The following is an 18,382-nucleotide window of genomic DNA, read 5'->3' on the forward strand; positions in this document are numbered from 1 at the left end:
GATAATAAACAAACAAAAAAAGGTTCTGGCAAAATTGAGGAAGTGTTCTCTGGCTGAAACCAATGGGAAAACCAAGCCAGCCAGGAGTTAAAATAAACATCGATGCTGTCTTCACTCAATAAATACCTACTGAGCATTGAATGGGCTAGACTGGCAGTGGCGGTATAAAGAACCTTCTCCTTTTGAACTTTCGGATGTTTAGCGCCACTGCAACAACTGTCAAACTGGTCTTTCTGTTTCTATACTTGTCCTCCGTATAGTCTGTTCTCACAGCAACAGGACGATGTTTAAAAATGTAAATCAGGTATGACTTTATAGCTTTGGTCCTCCTAATGGCAGGGGGTTTAGATCAGAGTAAGATCTAAACTCCTTACCACTGCCTTTGAGACACTACATTATCTAGCTCTTGGCTATTTCTGTGACCTCATCTCATACCATTTCCCCCCTTGAGCACTGTACTCTAACCTTACCACTAACTATATCAAGTTGGTTCTAACCCCAGGACACATTAACATTTACTGTTCCCTCTGTCTACAATGCTCTGCCCTCAGATCTTTAACATGGCTCATCCCTTCTCATCCTCTGCAACCTCAGAGAGCTTCCCTGACCTTCCAGTCAGAACCCTCATTTTAGTCACTTTGCCATCCTCTTTCCCAACAATTATTCATAACACTTCCATTATATGAAGTTATATAATTTATATGTCTGCTTGTTTATTATTTTCCTCATTAATCTCCATGAGGGTGGGACATTAGTCTGACTTGTTCACTGTGGTATCCTCACTGCCTAGAATAGTGCCTGGTACATAATAGGAACTCAGTAACTATTTGCTGAATGAATGAAAAACAGAGACAAGAGAGTGATGTTTTCCCTGTCTACCTCGGGAGGAGGGGTTTGGTGGGCAAAAGTGCTTGTTTTTAAAGGGAGGGAGCTGAAAAAAGAAGTATTAGGCAAGGAACACATATATGAACATATAAGAAAAATAACTCACTTCTTTGCCTGCTGTCAATCACAGAAGATGGCCTCAATTGCCTGATACAACATTCTCCCCCAGAGCCAGTGTTTCTGCCTTTGCAGCCTCCAGGCCTGCTTCTTCTTAGAAGGAGGTACTTAAACATAATGCCCTTTAGCACTAAGAATTCAGAAGTTTTCTTCAGTATCAATTCTTCAAAACCTGTGTTCTGCTATTTTAACTTGCTCTCTTGTGCATTTACGTTTGCAGAACAGTGTCTGGCACATAGGAAGTATCATAAATATTTGCTAAATAAACATTTTTTTTAAATAAACATTTTTAAACACACTACTGTTATCAATGAAAAGTTTAAAGAACTAAGCCTTGATGACTTTAATGGGAAATATTTGTTGCTTTCCTTGGTTTCACTTTTGTCCGACTACAGACATTGCTGCATTTAGCAATGAAGTAATTCACCTCATGTTATGAATTGTGGCATTGTTGTTATTCAAAAGATTCCCACTTTGGGGGATTCCCTGGTGGCGCAGTGGTTGGGAGTCTGCCTGCCGATGCAGGGGACACGGGTTTGTGCCCCGGTCCAGGAGGATCCCGCATGCCGCGGAGCGGCTGGGCCCGTGGCCATGGCCACTGGGCCTGCGCATCCGGAGTCTGTGCTCTGCGACAGGAGAGGCCACAACGGTGAGAGGCCCGCGTACTGCAAAAAAAAAAAAAAAAAAAAAAAAGATTCCCACTTTGACCTGAATATACACCAAGAAAAAAAGGTTTGGACCACTTATGTGATTTAATCAAATTTTGCAAGGTTATTGTTTGCTATTAGAAAGATCTGATCTTACATTAAGGAGCCTCTTCGTAACTAATCCACATGGTCATCAAACACAAGGATGAATGACCTCCCAGTGGGTTGAAGTGCCAAATGCATTCTATCATGCAAAGTGTTATGGGGAAATCTCCCTGCAAACTGAATAGCAGATTCTCCTGTGGCCTCACCAAATTTGAATGCTTCCAAAGAACACTTTGAGAAAGAAACTGTTCTATAAGTGCAAAAAAATGCAGTTGTATTCATAAAGTACTCCAAACAATTAAAGAATTTTGTTTTTACTGCATGGCGAGGGCTTTATTATGGTAAAACAGGCATTTTAACCATTTTAAGTGTATATAATTCAGTGGTATTAAGTACATTCACACTGCTGTGCAACCATCATCACTATCCATTTCCAGAACTTTTTCATCATCCCAAACAGAAACTTCAAACCTATTAAACAATAATTCCCTATCCCTCCCCAGTCCCTGACAACCTCTATTCTACTTTCTGTCTCTATGAATTTACTTCTTCTAGGTACCTCATACAAGTGGAAAAATATAATATTTATCCTTCTGTGCCTGGCTTATTTTACTTAGCATAGTGAGCTCAATGTTCATCCATGCTGTAGTATGAGTCAGAATTTCCTTTTTTTTTTAAAAGGCTGCATAATATTCCTCTACATACCACATTTTGTTTACCCATTCATCTATCAACGGACACTGGGGTTGCTTCCACCTTTTGGCTATTATGAATAATGTTGCAATCAACACTGGTGTACAAGTATCTGTTTGAGTTTTTGCTTTGAATTCTTTTGGGTATACATCCTGAAATGGAATTGCTGGATCAGATTATAATTCTATGTTTAACTTTTTGAAGTACTGCCATATTGTTTTCCATAGCAGCTGCATCATTTTACACTCCCATCAGCAACATATTAGAGTTCCAATTTTTCTACACCCTCACCAATATTTATTATTTTCCTTTTTTTTTTGATAATAGCTATCCTAAGGGGTGTGAGGTGGTATCTCACTGTGGTTTTGATTTGCATTTCCCTAATGCTTAGTGATACTACCTTTTCATATGGCTTAGACTTTTTAAACTTAATTACTAATATAACGAGTCCTTTAGTATTAAAAATATAAATAACCAGCTAGTTTTTATAGTGTTTTCCACATATCTTATATATCATTTCTTCATTGGGAAGGAGAAACACCCTTCTTACTTAGTCATAATATCAAAATAATATAACCAAACATGTAAAGTTTCTGAGCGTGTCCTGTAATTTGTCTCTTGAATTTCTTTGTATTACACCTTTTATTTATTTTTATTTATTTTGCAGTACATGGGCCTCTCACTGTTGTGGCCTCTCCCGTTGCGGAGCACAGGCTCTGGACGCGCAGGCTCAGCAGCCATGGCTCATGGGCCTAGCCGCTCCGCGGCATGTGGGATCCTCCCGGACGGGGGCACAAACCCGTGTCCCCTGCATTGGCAGGCGGACCCTCAACCACTGTGCCACCAGGGAAGCCCTGTATTACACCTTTTTTTAAATGTACAAAGATTTAGTTCAAAGTTTTTAAGAGAAGTCTAATTTAATTCTTTCATAATTTATGTGTAGATGACAATTATACAAATGTGAATCACGTTTTGTTCGTAAAACACACTAAACAATGGCAAAGTGATTTAACTTGATATATGACGGTTATTGCTGAGATGTTATGGCTTATGTAGTTACTTTTATTTTTTGGATAACTTTACATCTAGATACATTTCCAGATCTGAATAACTGGGTATAATTATAAAGGATATTTACTGAGTCCAAGAGAGTTCTATTAGAAAAACATTGTAATTATATTCTAATTTCTACAGGGTCTCAATGTAAGATATATAACCAAGATTAAACATTAAAAAAATTACCAATTTACCAATTCACCTATCCAAAATACTTTACTCTGACAGTAAAATTTGCTTAATATTCACATGCTAATACTTAAGGTGGAAACAAGAAAATCAAGGTGTAAACTTCTTACAGTGCTGAATAGTAGTATAGCAGTTGCCTTAACTAGCTGATAAAAGTATTATAGCTTTCTTGAGAGATGTGGCCTTAGAATGAAGAGATGGAATTCATTAGGCTACCAAGGCTTTCAAAAATATCTGTTAAGACTCTTTATTTACCAAGACATTTAATTATTTAAAATCATTTCCAAAACAAGTTCTCTACCTACAAAACAACATATTTACCTACTGACATACTACATTCTCCATGACAGTTATAGTCCTCACTGTAAATTAAGAAACTGACATTGAGGGAATTCCCTTGGCGGTCCAGTGGTTAAGACTGTGCTTTCACTGGCGAGGGCCTGGGTTTGATCCCTAGTCGGGGAACTAAGATCCCACAAACCGCATGGTGTGGCCAAAAGAAAAAAGAAGAAATTGACACTGATTTTCGAGTTAGCTATCTAACAAAACCCAGCTTCCTGAACTCCTAAATTGGATAATTAGAGCATAAGCCAGGGTCAATAATAGCAGAGGCTCAGCAATGTTCAAATCTTAACTGAAACAATTGACCAGACATTTAAAAAACAAATCACCTAAATAAAAGAAAAAGAAAATGAAAACACACACACACACATATATATGTATGTAAATATGCCCACCTGAGGACCACCATATATAAACAGCACAGTCGGGTATTTCTTTCCAGGTTGTAGATCATGAGGTTTGTATAGCATCCCATACAATGTAAATCCAGTAGTGCTTTCAAAAGAAAAAATTTCTGGAGGGGTATAGTCAGGAAGAGGACCTGAGAGGAGGTAACACAGTCTGTAAAAGGAGTTCTTATGGGAGCTCAGCAATCTGAGAGCAAGGAAAAGATACTATAAACCCACCACCCTATACACAAATAACTAACCATCCCCCCCTTCAGATGATAAGCAAGAAATCAAGCACAAAGTTATCTTTAAAAAAGGAAATCTAATGAACATATCAAATTATCCACTTGAGAAGCAGACACGAAGTATTATGAATAATCCTTGGAGCCCAGGAGGTATTTACATGCAGAACACAAATACTTTGTGCTCGGTTTGTGTAACTTATTGATGGTTAAGCCATATACCTGATGGGAAACTGAAACCACAAATTAACTTAATCAATTGGTTTTCCAAAGCGATACAGACCTATACTAAATCTGTGTATACTGGATGATGTTACAGTTTAAGCAGAGATCATCACCATATTACAAATCCTGATTGTGGACATCAGAACATACTTATACCTTGTGGATTTGCACTAATTTCTTAATCCCTTAGGAGGTATTTATGAGTGAAAATACCTAACAGGAAAAAAGGATTTGGGGACAAAATGAATTAAAAGATATAAAAAATTAGTCCATTCTTCATGTTTAAGAAATCAAGCATTTTAAAAATAGGTAATTCACAGTGCTCTTCACTCCCATACAGAATGAATGTTCTATCTTTTATTAAGATGGCCATTACAAGTGCTGTAGAAGTTTAAGAAAGTGACCAGCTGGGTATTCCTTAAAGCTGCAGCTTCCCTTCCCAAGAGTCTTACTAGTTCAGTATATATTATCTTCAAATTCAGTTGTTTATCTGGGAACTCATCCAAACATGTGAATAAATCACTTCCTAGCTGGTATCTTGACTATTTTAATCTTATTTTCAAAAAGGCCTTCCAGACTTGCTCCTGCCTGGAGTAGGAGGTAACCAGTCTTATTTGATAATTGATAGACTAGGAGGGGTGGGATCAATCAGGAACCCAGAAGCTCAGGGACAGGTGGTGATAAGAGACGGGAAGACTCTGTTCAGGAAATGTGGACATATGACACAGGTTTAGTGCCCTAATGTACTAATCCTACTTAAGATCAGGCTCAGGGAAATGAGTACCTGCTGAATCCAAAATGGTGGCCCAAAATTCCTTTGTTTTGCAGGTTGGGTCATCTTCAGGACTTGAGAGCTTGTAAAGGGACACACAGTGTGGATTCTTCTGGTTACTATACTTACTTATAAAGAAGTCACAATGCTAGAGAAAGGAAAAACAATTACTTTTCCCCAGGGAAAAGTAAAAAAGGTTATCTGTTGCTACATGTGCACTAATGCTACAGCTGGAGTATGGTAAGAGTCTGACCATTTATACACATATACAATTCTAAAGTTAAGTATAAGGTTTTTGCAGGCCAACTTCACCAATTTTCACATTACTGAAAAGGAGTATTACATGAATAGAGGGTTGGTTTTTTTTTTTTTTTTTTTGCGGTATGTGGGCCTCTCACTGTTGTGGCCTCTCCCGTTGCGGAGCACAGGCTCCGGATGTGCAGGCTCCGGATGCGCAGGCTCAGGGGCCATGGCTCACGGGCCCAGCCGCTCCGCGGCATGTGGGATCTTCCCGGACTGGGGCACGAACCCGTGTCCCCTGCATCGGCAGGCGGACTCTCAACCACTGCGCCACCAGGGAAGCCCGAATAGAGGGTTTTTTATGAGACAGGAAACCCTTTTCAAACAGGGACTTAATACCCGGCTGATGCAGCAAGAGTGGGAATAGCCACGGTCGGTCAGCCTTGTCACCTCTCCAGGATTTACATAACTGACCACGTACAGGTGATGTTCTAAAGGAGAGTCTTTGGTGCCTTCGAAATATACCAGCTTTCTGACTTCATCAACCTGGATCTGTCAAAATAACAACAAAAAAATCAGTGCTAGTATGACCTTGGCAAGACCAGTAAGTTAACAAACAATATCCAATTTTATTCAAATCATTTGAGCCACCCTTTGCCTTGTGCCTCTTTTAAAAATCTGTCACCAATGTTAATAAGCTTGAGTTGGTTTTGCTCATGTCTTATAGCTAAGAATAGATCCTGTCCAGAAGGTAAAAGGATGCCCAAGTTGCATGCTACTGGTAGTTTCCTATATGGTTAGAATGTGTACTTTTCTTAAAATACAAAAAATATTTCATAAAATGACAATCCTTCACAGAGAAAAAAATACCTATATTACAGCTCAGGTCAACCATTCATGCACACTTAAAAGAGTTTAATTTTAGCATCCTATTTCTCAGTGCAGCATTATCTTAGGCAGTGCTTCTTTAGTTTTTTGTACAAATTTGTAAAAATTTCTTATCTATTGGGTTGGGGAATAACTGAACTCAATCACTCAATCAGTTTCAATACTTATAGTTTATAAATAAGTATGAAGGATCTTTTAAGCCTTCATTCAGAACTCAAAATAACTGCAAGTATACTCATAGCTGAATTCACTTAATATTCTTCCTAAATTACAGTAAGATTTTAAATAAATGGCTTTTATTGTTCCTTTTCAAAATCTTCTAGCAGCCTACTCAAATGATGTTTAATAAAATTCAAGCTGTGTGGGCTTCCATGGTGGCGCAATGGTTAAGAATCGCCTGCCAGGACAGGAATAGAGACGCAGACGTAGAGAACAGACTTGAGGACACAGGGAGGGGGAAGGGTAAGCTGGGATGAAGTAAGAGAGTGGCACTGACATATATACACTACCAAATGCAAAATAGATAGCTAGTGGGAAGCAGCCACATAGCACAGGGAGATCAGCTCGGTGCTTTGTGACCACCTAGAGGGGTGGGATAGGGAGGGTGGGAGGGAGACGCAAGAGGGAAGACATATGGGGATATAGGTACGTGTATAGCCGATTCACTTTGTTATAAAGCAGAAACTAACACACCATTGTAAAGCAATTATACTCCAATAAAGATGTTAAAAAAAATAAACAGTCAAAAAAAAAAAAAGAATCTGCTTGCTAATGCAGGGGACACGGGTTCGATCCCTGGTCCAGGAAGATCCCATATGCCGTGTAGCAACTAAGCCTGTGCACCACAACTACTGAGCCTGCGTTCTAGAGCCCGCGAGCCACAACTACTGAGCCCGCGCACCTAGAGCCCGTGCTCCACAACAAGAGAAGGCACTGCAGTGAGAAGTCTGTGCACCCCAACAAACAGTAGCCCCCGCTCACCGCAACTAGAGAAAGCCCGCAGCAACTAGAGAAAACCGTGCAGCAACGAAAACCCAACACAGCCAAAAATAAATAAATAAAATAAATTTATTAAAAAAATTCAAACTGTTTTATACAGCAAAGAAAACACAAGTACATTTCTAAAAGCAAGTATTTTTAAATGCCACATTTTCTCCAAAAAGTTTCCTCTTAGTCATTATAAACATTTTCTTAGCATGCATGGATAGAGAAATAAACACAGTTGACATTAAGTAGACCTATATGACATAGACAGAAAGAATACAAAGGATAGGAAGTGGCAGAACAAACATTCATGAAGCTTCACAGGTATGTGCTAATCTGTGCAAAACGTCAGGACTGGTTCTGCTCTTGAGCTAGCATTTGGAAGTCAGGCCTCTCAAAACTGCATAAATAACTGGTTAATTCCTCACTCCCCTTTTCTTTGTTTCATGTAGCAACTTTACATGAAACACCTGAGGGTTTCAGCAACACATGAATATCAGAATCGCCTGAGGGGCTTGTGAAACAAATTGCTGGGTCCCACCCCCAGACTTTTTGATTCAGGAGGTCTGGGGGGCAAGGGGGGCCAAGAATTTGTAGTTCTAAAAAGTTCCCAGGTGATGCTGATCCTCTGTGGTCCAGAGAACACACTTTGAGAACCCTAAGGGGCACATGGGTTTAAAAGCCTCAAAGATTTACTCAATCACGGTCATTAGAAATCTTTGGGTGTGAACAGGTCACTGGCAAAAGTAAAGAAGGGAAAGGTAACTTAAAAAAAGTAAAGCAAGAATAGACAGAAAATAGAAGAGTAAGAAAGAGAGACACAACCACATCACATAAATAAGCATGACATAAAGAAGAAAATTGATGTACATTATGGCAAGTAGTAGAAAGACACTTAGGTTGCCCAAATAAGGTTCAGATCTGCATAAATACAATTTTGGGGATTCCCTCAGTATTGTCCAACCATTACACAGCATGAAGTTTACATTAGTGTAAATTTTTATTATCAGAACTTAGAATTACACTGTAAGATTTTTCTCAGGTGACAATAACATCCAAGGTCCCCAAAGAGAAAAAAATATATTGAATATATAACCAAAAGGTCATGTGACACTCTCAGTGGAAACAAGACTTTAAAGGTCGCCTATTATATTCTAAAGTTTTTACCAACAAAAACAAACCTGAGACCTGGATCTTCATTCTTTCTCCTTAATCACCTTGGGGACTACGAGTGACTTCTATAGTAGCCAGTATATATAATCCTTCAGTAAATCTCCAAATCAATTTGAGGAAATCACAGGCCTTCACTAAATCCTGGTAGCATACATCAACTTAACTGTACGTATCACACATAAAGGATGGCTTTCTTAGAGATCTCATGAAACTGACCACCTAACTGAAAGTTGAAACAAACACAAGGTACTATAAAAGGCAAAAGAAATAAAATTAGAATTCATTGAATTACTACAGAAAGCCATATACCGAGAGTGAAACAGAGGGTGGATTTCCCTCCTCTTCCTTATCAATCTACGCTCTGTATAAATGTTCATCAAATTCTGCAGGTGGTAGATGAAACTTCAAATTTGTGAGATAAGATAAACAGGTGAATGAAACAGCATCACTACTTCAGAAGTAGTAAATGCATTTTCTAATGTAGAAATGACACAAGTAGTCTATAAGAGATTTAGAAATAATTTTCAAACTATATCATAACTCACTTTTGCTAGACTCGAAAAGCATGGACCAGCCCTTTCCTTATTAAGTAGCAACACTGTGTTTGAAAATGGTGACCTTTAGTTACATCTAATACTAGGGTTATAAAATGGGTAAGATTTATAATTTAAACTAAGACTCTTCTTTTCCAACAAACTGGGTTCTTTTAGGCCCTAAAAATATTTTCAAAATACTGGGGTCATAGGAAGTTGCACTACTGATTTTTAGTACTGCATACACACAGCTGATGTTGACTAAATATATCAGTAGAATAAAAGAACATACATTAGATCCATGCCGGCCAAGAACTTCCCATTCACCGCTGGTAATTGCTATTTCCTCTTTGACAGGGCACTTGAAATCACCTGAAGATAAACATAATCATAATTCAGCACTCTACACCAGAATACAAGCAAATGAAACAATGAAAAATAGTATTCTAAACTCTTTTTTCCAAAAAGTTAACACTGAAAAATTCGAAGTTATGTCTGGAGTAATGAAAATGTTTTGGAACTAGATAGAGGTGGTAGGTAGTTGCACAACTCTGTAAATGTACTAAATGCCACAGTTCATTTTAAATGTTCACTTTAAAATGGTTAATGTTATGTGAATTTCACCTTATAATAAAGTCTAAAGTTAAAAAAAATTCCAAGTTATGAGTCTTCATAATAATAATGGAATATTCCATGTAAATAAAGTGAAAACAGCAAAATAGATTGTTACGGCAAAGACAGAAAAGAACTCAAAAGCACTTGCATTCCTAGACCCTTGGTTAGAAAGATAAAAAAATCTAATGGGTCAATAAGGCATTTCTTCCAGAAATGCAACAAACTACCTAAGAAGCCAGAAAGGAAAATTTTAATACAACTGTTTTTCATTTGCCAAAAACAAACTGGGTATTACCATAGTCCATACCAACATGTCTCATTTATCTTAATAAGATTCTGTCTTGGTAGATGAGGCTCTCTCAGTGGCCTAAGGAGAAAGTTAAAAAAATGGAACCACTGCTCTATGCCTAGCTGCTACCAGCTCTGGCTCTGGGGAGTGACAGTTGAGGACAAGCTGAGATGGTGAAATGATACAGGATCTTAAGTAGGGTCCTTACTCAAGTTAAAAAAAAATAGACTCCTTTTCTTTTTCTTAGATACAAAAATTCAACTTAGTACTTTAAATTTTATCACCAGAAAATAAATATTATTTAACATATAATAAATACTAATTGGGACTTCCCTAGTGGCGCAGTGGTTAAGACTCCGTGCTCCCAATGTAGGGGGTCCGGGTTTGATCCCTGCTCAGGGAACCAGATCCCACATGCATGCCACAACTAAGGAGCCCACCTGCCGCAATTAAGACCCAGTGCAACCAAATAAATAAATAAATATTAAAAAAATACTAATTGTTACACGTTATAGACACTCATGGAAGAAAGGAGGGAAGAAGAAAATAAAATAGACATCAAGAAAAGGAGGAAGATCTGGAGCAAGAAAGACTAAGTATAAAAGAGGTAAACGGAAAGAAGAGGTAGACAAACTGAGGGGCCCAGAAACAGACACTGAGAGGGAAAAGAAGCTAGGTGTTCTGAGAAGAATGTTAGCTAAGGTGACAGTTCTTATTCTTCAACAGGAGTATAAAATTTTAAGTTATCATCTTTTTATCACTGTCCCAAGAATGTTGTTTTAGTTAATTAACTACTATTCAAGCTCTTTGACCAGTCTTCATCACTAAACTTTCTAGAATTCCATAAGTAGATTTAATTTCTGAACAACAGAGGAACTGGTAGGGGCAATTTCATGCTAAGGGCCAAGTTAAACTAAGGCTCTTAGGGAAGAAATCTCCATCTTGGATATATAAGCTCCTGTCTGATTAAAAAAAAATTAGGCTAAGAGAAGAAGCAAAGTCATAGGCAGTATTTACTTTGCTGTCCTACGATGTAGCTCACTGTTTCCCAAGTAAGAATGATATTTAAAAGACCATGTTGAGGGCTTCCCTGATGGTGCAGTGGTTAAGAATCCACCTGCCAATGCAGGGGACATGGGTTCGAGCCCTGGTCCGGGAAGATCCCACGTGCCACGGAGCAACTAAGCCCGTGCGCCACAACTACTAGAGCCCATGAGCCACAATTACTGAGCCCGCATGCCCCAACTACTTTAGCCCGCATGCCTAGAGCCTGTGCTCTGCAACAAGAGAAGCCACTGCAGTAAGAAGCCCGCGCACTGCAACGAAGAGTAGCCCTTGCTCACCGCAACTAGAGAAAGCCTGCACGCAGCAACGAAGACCCAACGCAGCCAAAAATAAATAAATAAATTTATATATATATATAAAAAAGGCCATGTTGAAAAAACAAACAACCCACTAAAAAGTCGGCAGAGGATTCAAATAGACATTTCTCTAAAGAAGATATACAAATGGCTAAGCAACATGATAATGTTACTAATCATTAGGAAAATGCAAATCAAAAGCACAATGACATACCATTTCACACCCACTAGGATGGCTCTTAGCAAAAAAACCCCCACAAAACAAAAACGAAACCAAAACAAACAAAAAAAACTACACCCAGAAAATAACAAGTGTTAGTGAAGATGTGGAGAAATTTGAACTTCTGTGCACTTCTAATGGGAATGTACTAAGGTGCAGCTGCTATGGAAAAGAGTATGGTGGTTCCTTAAAAAATTACAAAAAGAGTTACCATATCCAGCAATTTCGCTTCTAGGTATATACCCAAAAGAATCGAAAGCAGGGTCTGAAACAGATGTCTATCCACCCATGCTCATTACAGCATTATTCATAACAGTCAAAAGGTAGAAGCAACCCATCTGTTCATGGATAGGTGAATGGATAAACAAAATGTGTTTCTGTATACAATGGAATATTATTCAACCTTAAAAAGGAAGGACATTTTGACACATGCTCCAACCTGGCTGAACCTTGAAGACACTATGCTAAATGAAATAAGCCAGTCATAAAAGGACAGACCTGTATGATTCCACTTATATATCTAGAGTAGTCAAATTCATAGAGACAGAAAGTGGTTGCCAGGGGCTGAGGGGAGGAAGGAATGAGAAGTTACTTATTTTCCACTAAATCGGGTATTATTTATTGGATAGTTTCAGTTTTGGAAGATGAAAAAAGTTCTGGAGATGGATGGTGGTGATGGTTGCAGAACAATATGAATACACTTAATGCCATGAAACCGCACACTTAAAAGTTAAAATGATAAATTTTGGTTTGTATATTTTACTACAGTTTTTAAAAAATGGCTATGTTGAGTCTGTTAAGTTACAAATGGCAGTAAAGCATGTAACATAACATCATTAAATGTCTACTATTCCAAAACAAACTCTATATTATTAAAGTAGAAAACCATAACTCAATTTTTTAAAAACACAGGAGTATTCAATGTACCATTTCATTTTTCCTAGGCTTACACATTCTGTATTACACTTCCCAGAAGGAAAACCATCACTTTTTAAAAAGAAACTAACTTCAGTTGACATAATATTTAATTTCACTTTGGGAAACATAATTATATCAATGTGAAGAGCTATGCCTATAAATCAACTTCAGTGTAGATGCAGACGGTATAAAAAAAATCTAGTATGCACAAATATCTAATAACTTCGTAACATTTTAAAACTAGCTTTTTTAATCTAAAAATTATATGAGCTCACTTTAAACAAAATGTATAGTTAAGGCAAAAACAGAAAGTAAAAGTAAATAATCCCAATACCCAGAGATTACCACTATTAATAGTTTATTATGTATCCATCAAGAACTTTGTCCTATGCTTATAAAGTACACAAAAAAGACATTACATTACCCTGCCCCTCCCACCTTCTGCCCCCAACGTTTTCCTCTTTTTAAATAAAAAAGGATTTCTTACTTGGGGCAGGCAGCCCACCACTGGATCGTTTGTATTTGCTCTCCTTTAAAATGGATGTGATTTTATATAAATGACGAAAACCTGTTTTGCATTCAGAGGCAAAAATAAATTCAATTTCATCTTCATGACTTTGGGGAAAAACATGAAAGATGTCATGGATCTGTAAAATGAATAGCTTAATTTACTATACACATTAATGAAAATACTACATAAACAATTCAATTAAGCCAGAGAAAGAAGAATTACTTGATAAACATACTCTGAAATATAAATAACTGTCAGGCTAGGGTGTATGGTATATGTACAATTAGAGATTTTGCCTAGGCCTTTCACGTTTCTCTTACTTTAGTCAAAGACTTCATCTATTGAGAAATAAATGTTTCCAAATGGAGAAAAAAGAAAAATATGACCAAAAGCTGTTTCTTACTCACCATCTCTGAAATTCTTTGAAACACAGCACGAAGTTTAATGATATAAATCTTATTACAGAAGTGATGAGGAAAAATGTCTTTTACTTTTCTTTTCCAGAGAGAAATATTCTAACAGTTCAAGGGAAAACAGATGTTCATCTGTTTTAGGTGAATCATATGAAGCCTATATTCAGCCAGGGAGTGAGCTGGCTTTATTTATTTTGTATCTTGTTTAAGTTTTTTCCACTAAACTGGAAAATGAAAAATTCAATCCCAAACTGTTATATTTTGGTATAGTTTGTCAACTTAAAAGAGTTAAAAGAGAAAGTCTTTTCTAGGCAGGATTCTTGTGGTCCTCTCAGAGGCACTAATGAGGCTGTGTTTTCATTATCTGATGTGTCCAGAAACAAGGGCAATTCTGCAGCCAGGGAGATGTCATTTCAGTGGCATCTAACTTTTATGTACAAACCATTACCCATTCTGGAACCAACATTCCAATCTGAAAATGTTCAAACTAAGCAAATAACATTCAAGGTTACTTTGAACTCAAAAAATTCATTTTGATAGTTTGCTATCGAGCTTCATTTGCTTTAGCATTCTGAGAAAATATTCTAACCAAGTACAAGAAAACATGCATACATTTATCCAGATGTCTGTTGTTTCTTCATAGATAATCAGTGGCGTCACAGAGTCAGGTACTGACTCGATGAGTCTCTGTCTTTCCATGGCATCATCTTCTACTGGGATAAATAATTCAGGTGAGATCAACACTATCTGTAGGCGAGTTTGGGAGCGATCTAGTAGGATAGCCCACGCACTATTTAAATAAACAAAAGAAAAGCACAAAATAAAGCACACTCTGCAGAAAATGAATATTCCACTAATCTTTCCCCTAGCACCCATCAGTTATTTCTATAATCACAATGAAAGTATTGCTTTAGTATATGTTAAATTATCACTTACAAACGGCTAATTAAAAGTATTAGCTTATTCTACACTTATTTTTAAAAGTTAAGCTTGAGTAGAGTTTTTAAAAGTAGTTTTCTTTAAATTTCCAAAATCACAGATGGCCTTTGAAATTGTTTTCTCCCTTTAATGTCGATAAATGCCTCGTGAAACTCCTGTTGTCCACATTAGACACAGGAACTACATGTAATCATCTTCACATAAGGCTCTACAAATGTTTCTGCTTAATTATTCAATTAAAAAAATACATACTTATATGTGAGCCTAAAAGTCATACAATTTAACCACAAATAACACGGTGAAACTGTGACTGGCTAAGAGACAGAATTAAAATGCAATGCACCTATGATTATACGATTACAAGTCCACTTAGTTCAGGAAAAATTCTTTGTGCAGAACTATCTACACTTCAAATTTACATGTGAAGGCAGCTCCAACGGAAAGGAAAACCTAACAGCACAGACAGTTCTGGGTCCTAAATTATTTGTAAAGAAGTGGCAATTTAACATACGCACTATTTTCCCTCTGGAGTCCATCCAGCTCTGGCAATATATTCAACTCCTTCAAACAGAATCTCAAAAGGCTGAATTAGTTCCTTATCTATGACATCTATAAGCTATTAAAAAAGAAAAAAGGAATCTAGTTATAGAAAACTGAGATAAGTAACTAGCTTATTGGTCTACTTAAATCACTATCTTTAACAGCATACTTTTTCAGTCTTAGGTACACAGGATTAACAAAACCAGCAGTAAGTCATGGGTTACCTATACTGGTGCTCTTACACCTAAAAAGTTCTAACTACAAGAATCAGCACAGTCTAAACGTCTTTTCCCGTGAGTTTATACTAACAGAACTCTTGATAATAACTGGTAAAATCAGATTTTAATCACTTTATAGACTCTAGTATCTAAGAAAACTAATAGTCTGTAGTTCCTTTTATTTTAGCTTAAAATACTATTATTAGTGAAATGGTCCTGAGTAAGCAAACTTTTTTCCCTTAATAGTCTAACACAATTTTAAATATACTTTTTAAAAAATGGACAAAGGATCTGAATAGACAGTTCTCCAAAGAAGATATACAAATGGCCAATAAGCACATGAAAAGATGCTCAACATCATTAGCCATCAGAAAAATGTAAATCAAAACCACAGTAAGGGGGCTTCCTTGGTGGCGCAGTGGTTAAGAGTCCGCCTGCCAATGCAGGGGACATGGGTTCGAGCCCTGGTCCGGGAAGATCCCACATGCCACAGAACAACAAAGCCCGTGAGCCACAACTACTGAGCCCACTGCCGCAACTATTGAAGCCTGTGCGCCTAGAGTCCGTGCTCTGCAACAAGAGAAGCCACTCCGGTGAGAAGCCCACGCACCGCAACAGGGAGTGGCCCCTGCTCGCTGCAACTAGAGAAAAGCCCACACGCAGCAAGGAAGAACCAACACAGCCAATAAATAAATAAATTAATTAAAAAAAAAAAACCACAGTAAGGTGCAACTTCAAATCCACTAGGATGGCTAGGATAAATAAAATGTGGTATATCCATACAATGGAATATTTTTGGGCGATAAAAAGCAGTGAAATGCTGTTACGTGGTACCAACATGATTAGTGCTTGAAAACATGATGCTAAGTGAAAGAACTCAGACTAGATACTGTATGATTTCATTTATAAGAAATGTCCAGAATAGGCAAATCCATAGATACAAAGTAGATTAGTGGTTGCCCAGGGTTGTGGGGCATGGAAAGGTTTGGGGGTGATGATTAAGGGATGTGAGTTTCTTTCAGGGGTAATGAAAATGTTCTAAAATTGACTGTGGTGATGGCTGCACAATTCCGTGAATATACTAAAGGCCATTTTAAACTTTAAATGAGTGAATTGTATTGTATGTGAATTATATTTCAGGGACTTCCCTGGCGGTCCAGTGGTTAAGACTCTGCACTCACAGTGTAGAGGGCCCAGGTTCGATCCCTGGTCAGGGAACTAGATCCTACATGCCACAACTAAAAAAGATCCCGCACGCGGCAACGAAGACCCCATGTGCCACAACTAAAAAGAACCTGTGCAGCCAAATAAATAAATAAATATTTAAACTGTGTGTGTGTGTGTGTGTGTATATATATATATAATTATACTTCAATAAAGTTGTTAAAAAAGTCTAGCAGAGAAGACTGTTTTTAAATTAATTTTGTGTGCATTTAGCTTATAAGCATCTGTCCAAATGGAAAGTAGCAGTATTAAAGAAATGAGGGATATTTAATCTACTGTAGACATCTATTCAACACAGAAGGTGACTCACCAGTCAGTAACCACTATTTAAGAAATACTGATCTGGAGAATTAACACAGGCAAAGAGGAAAAATACTGGAAAGGAGTGGTAAATATGCATATCCCTATATTCCTATCTTGGGAACCAGCAGAAAGTGTTCAAAGTAGAAAATTAGGTCAACCTGAAATCATGATCTGTAGATGTCTCAGCAAGTTCAACAAGTCCAAAAAATAAAAAAGCATATCTAAAATCTCTACTGACAGACTAGTCAAATGATACAAAAAGTTAACATTTTATACTTACCCTTCCTTCAGCATCAATCAGTATTTCCGACATCTTAAAAGTGACTTTTGGATTTGCTGTGCCTTTAGAAAGAGACATAAATGAATAGTAATGCATATCCAAAATTATTCAAACGAATTTTGCCAGATCAATCCTTTTTATACTTTAGTCAAATGAGGAATGTTGCATATAGTCAGGACTTTATTGCATAAGAATCTCAAAACTCCTTTTCAATTCATAATTTTTAATATGGCTATAAAAAAAAGCTGAAAAACATCAAGAGTTAGTTCGTAATGAAGGGGAATTCGTATCATTTCACAATTGAAACGCTGTAAATAGCAATATGGGAAAAAATTACTAATTTATTAAGAACATAATCCCTTAAAAATCTTTATTTCCTAGCAAAAGTACTTCTTTATTCATTTCTTGAAATAATCAGTTTTGTGCACTTCCTCACCTTTGAAATAATTAAAAAGGATCAGCCTGTAATTAAAAAACCTACTTCAGAGACACTTAAACAATCCATCCTTACTAAATCTGTAAAATATCCATGTTGACCATACCTTTGGATGAATGCAGAAAGAATCTTGTTTGAAAAGCAGGAATGAGTGAATATAAATGCCAATGGAATACAGTACCTGTTTTAGGATAACGGAATGAATCTGCCCTCCTTGTTTCCAACATAGGGGACGTAACATGAATAATTTCCACTTCGGATTCATCATTTTCTTCATACAGAATTCTAAGAATTTTACTGCCACTGGGAGCTTAAAAGGAAATTAAATATTGAAAATTTAGGAGAATTATGCCAGAAAGTAATCATAATCGACCATTCCCTCTAGTATTATATCTCCCATAGTGAAAAACAGTTTACACATAAAACATCCTGCCTTTTATGTATAGAGTATATGTACAATGTATTAAGCTAGAATGTAAAACAAATTTCTAACCAGATCACAGTCAAAAAGTTTGAAAGCTACTGCTTTAGAGAGCTGTTTCTCAGCTAGTAAAATCCTTGTGAATACACCAAGAAAAAGGAGGAATTTGTGCTCTTTTTTTCTGATCCATTCATACACTAATTTGGCCATCTGT

General features: G+C 37.1%; 1 protein-coding gene across 5 annotated transcripts in view; it reads right to left on the minus strand.

Annotated features, from left to right (window-relative positions):
- The window catches only part of DPP8 (dipeptidyl peptidase 8), a 55,072-nt gene that overhangs the window by 9,623 nt on the left and 27,067 nt on the right, over positions 1-18,382 (minus strand). For all 5 annotated transcript variants that reach the window (XM_082851919.1, XM_082851920.1, XM_082851918.1 and 2 more), the window contains 9 exons: positions 17,929-18,057; positions 17,312-17,373; positions 15,262-15,362; positions 14,420-14,597; positions 13,371-13,530; positions 9,773-9,852; positions 6,302-6,454; positions 5,675-5,810; positions 4,430-4,575 (listed from right to left, as the gene is read on the minus strand). In XM_082851919.1, the coding sequence (XP_082708045.1) occupies positions 4,430-4,575; positions 5,675-5,810; positions 6,302-6,454; positions 9,773-9,852; positions 13,371-13,530; positions 14,420-14,597; positions 15,262-15,362; positions 17,312-17,373; positions 17,929-18,057 (1,145 nt within the window). The remainder of the gene's footprint in view (positions 1-4,429; positions 4,576-5,674; positions 5,811-6,301; positions 6,455-9,772; positions 9,853-13,370; positions 13,531-14,419; positions 14,598-15,261; positions 15,363-17,311; positions 17,374-17,928; positions 18,058-18,382) is intronic.

Source organism: Leucopleurus acutus (genome assembly GCF_964270905.1).
Source record: "Leucopleurus acutus genome assembly, chromosome: 1".
Lineage (NCBI taxonomy): Eukaryota > Metazoa > Chordata > Mammalia > Artiodactyla > Delphinidae > Leucopleurus > Leucopleurus acutus.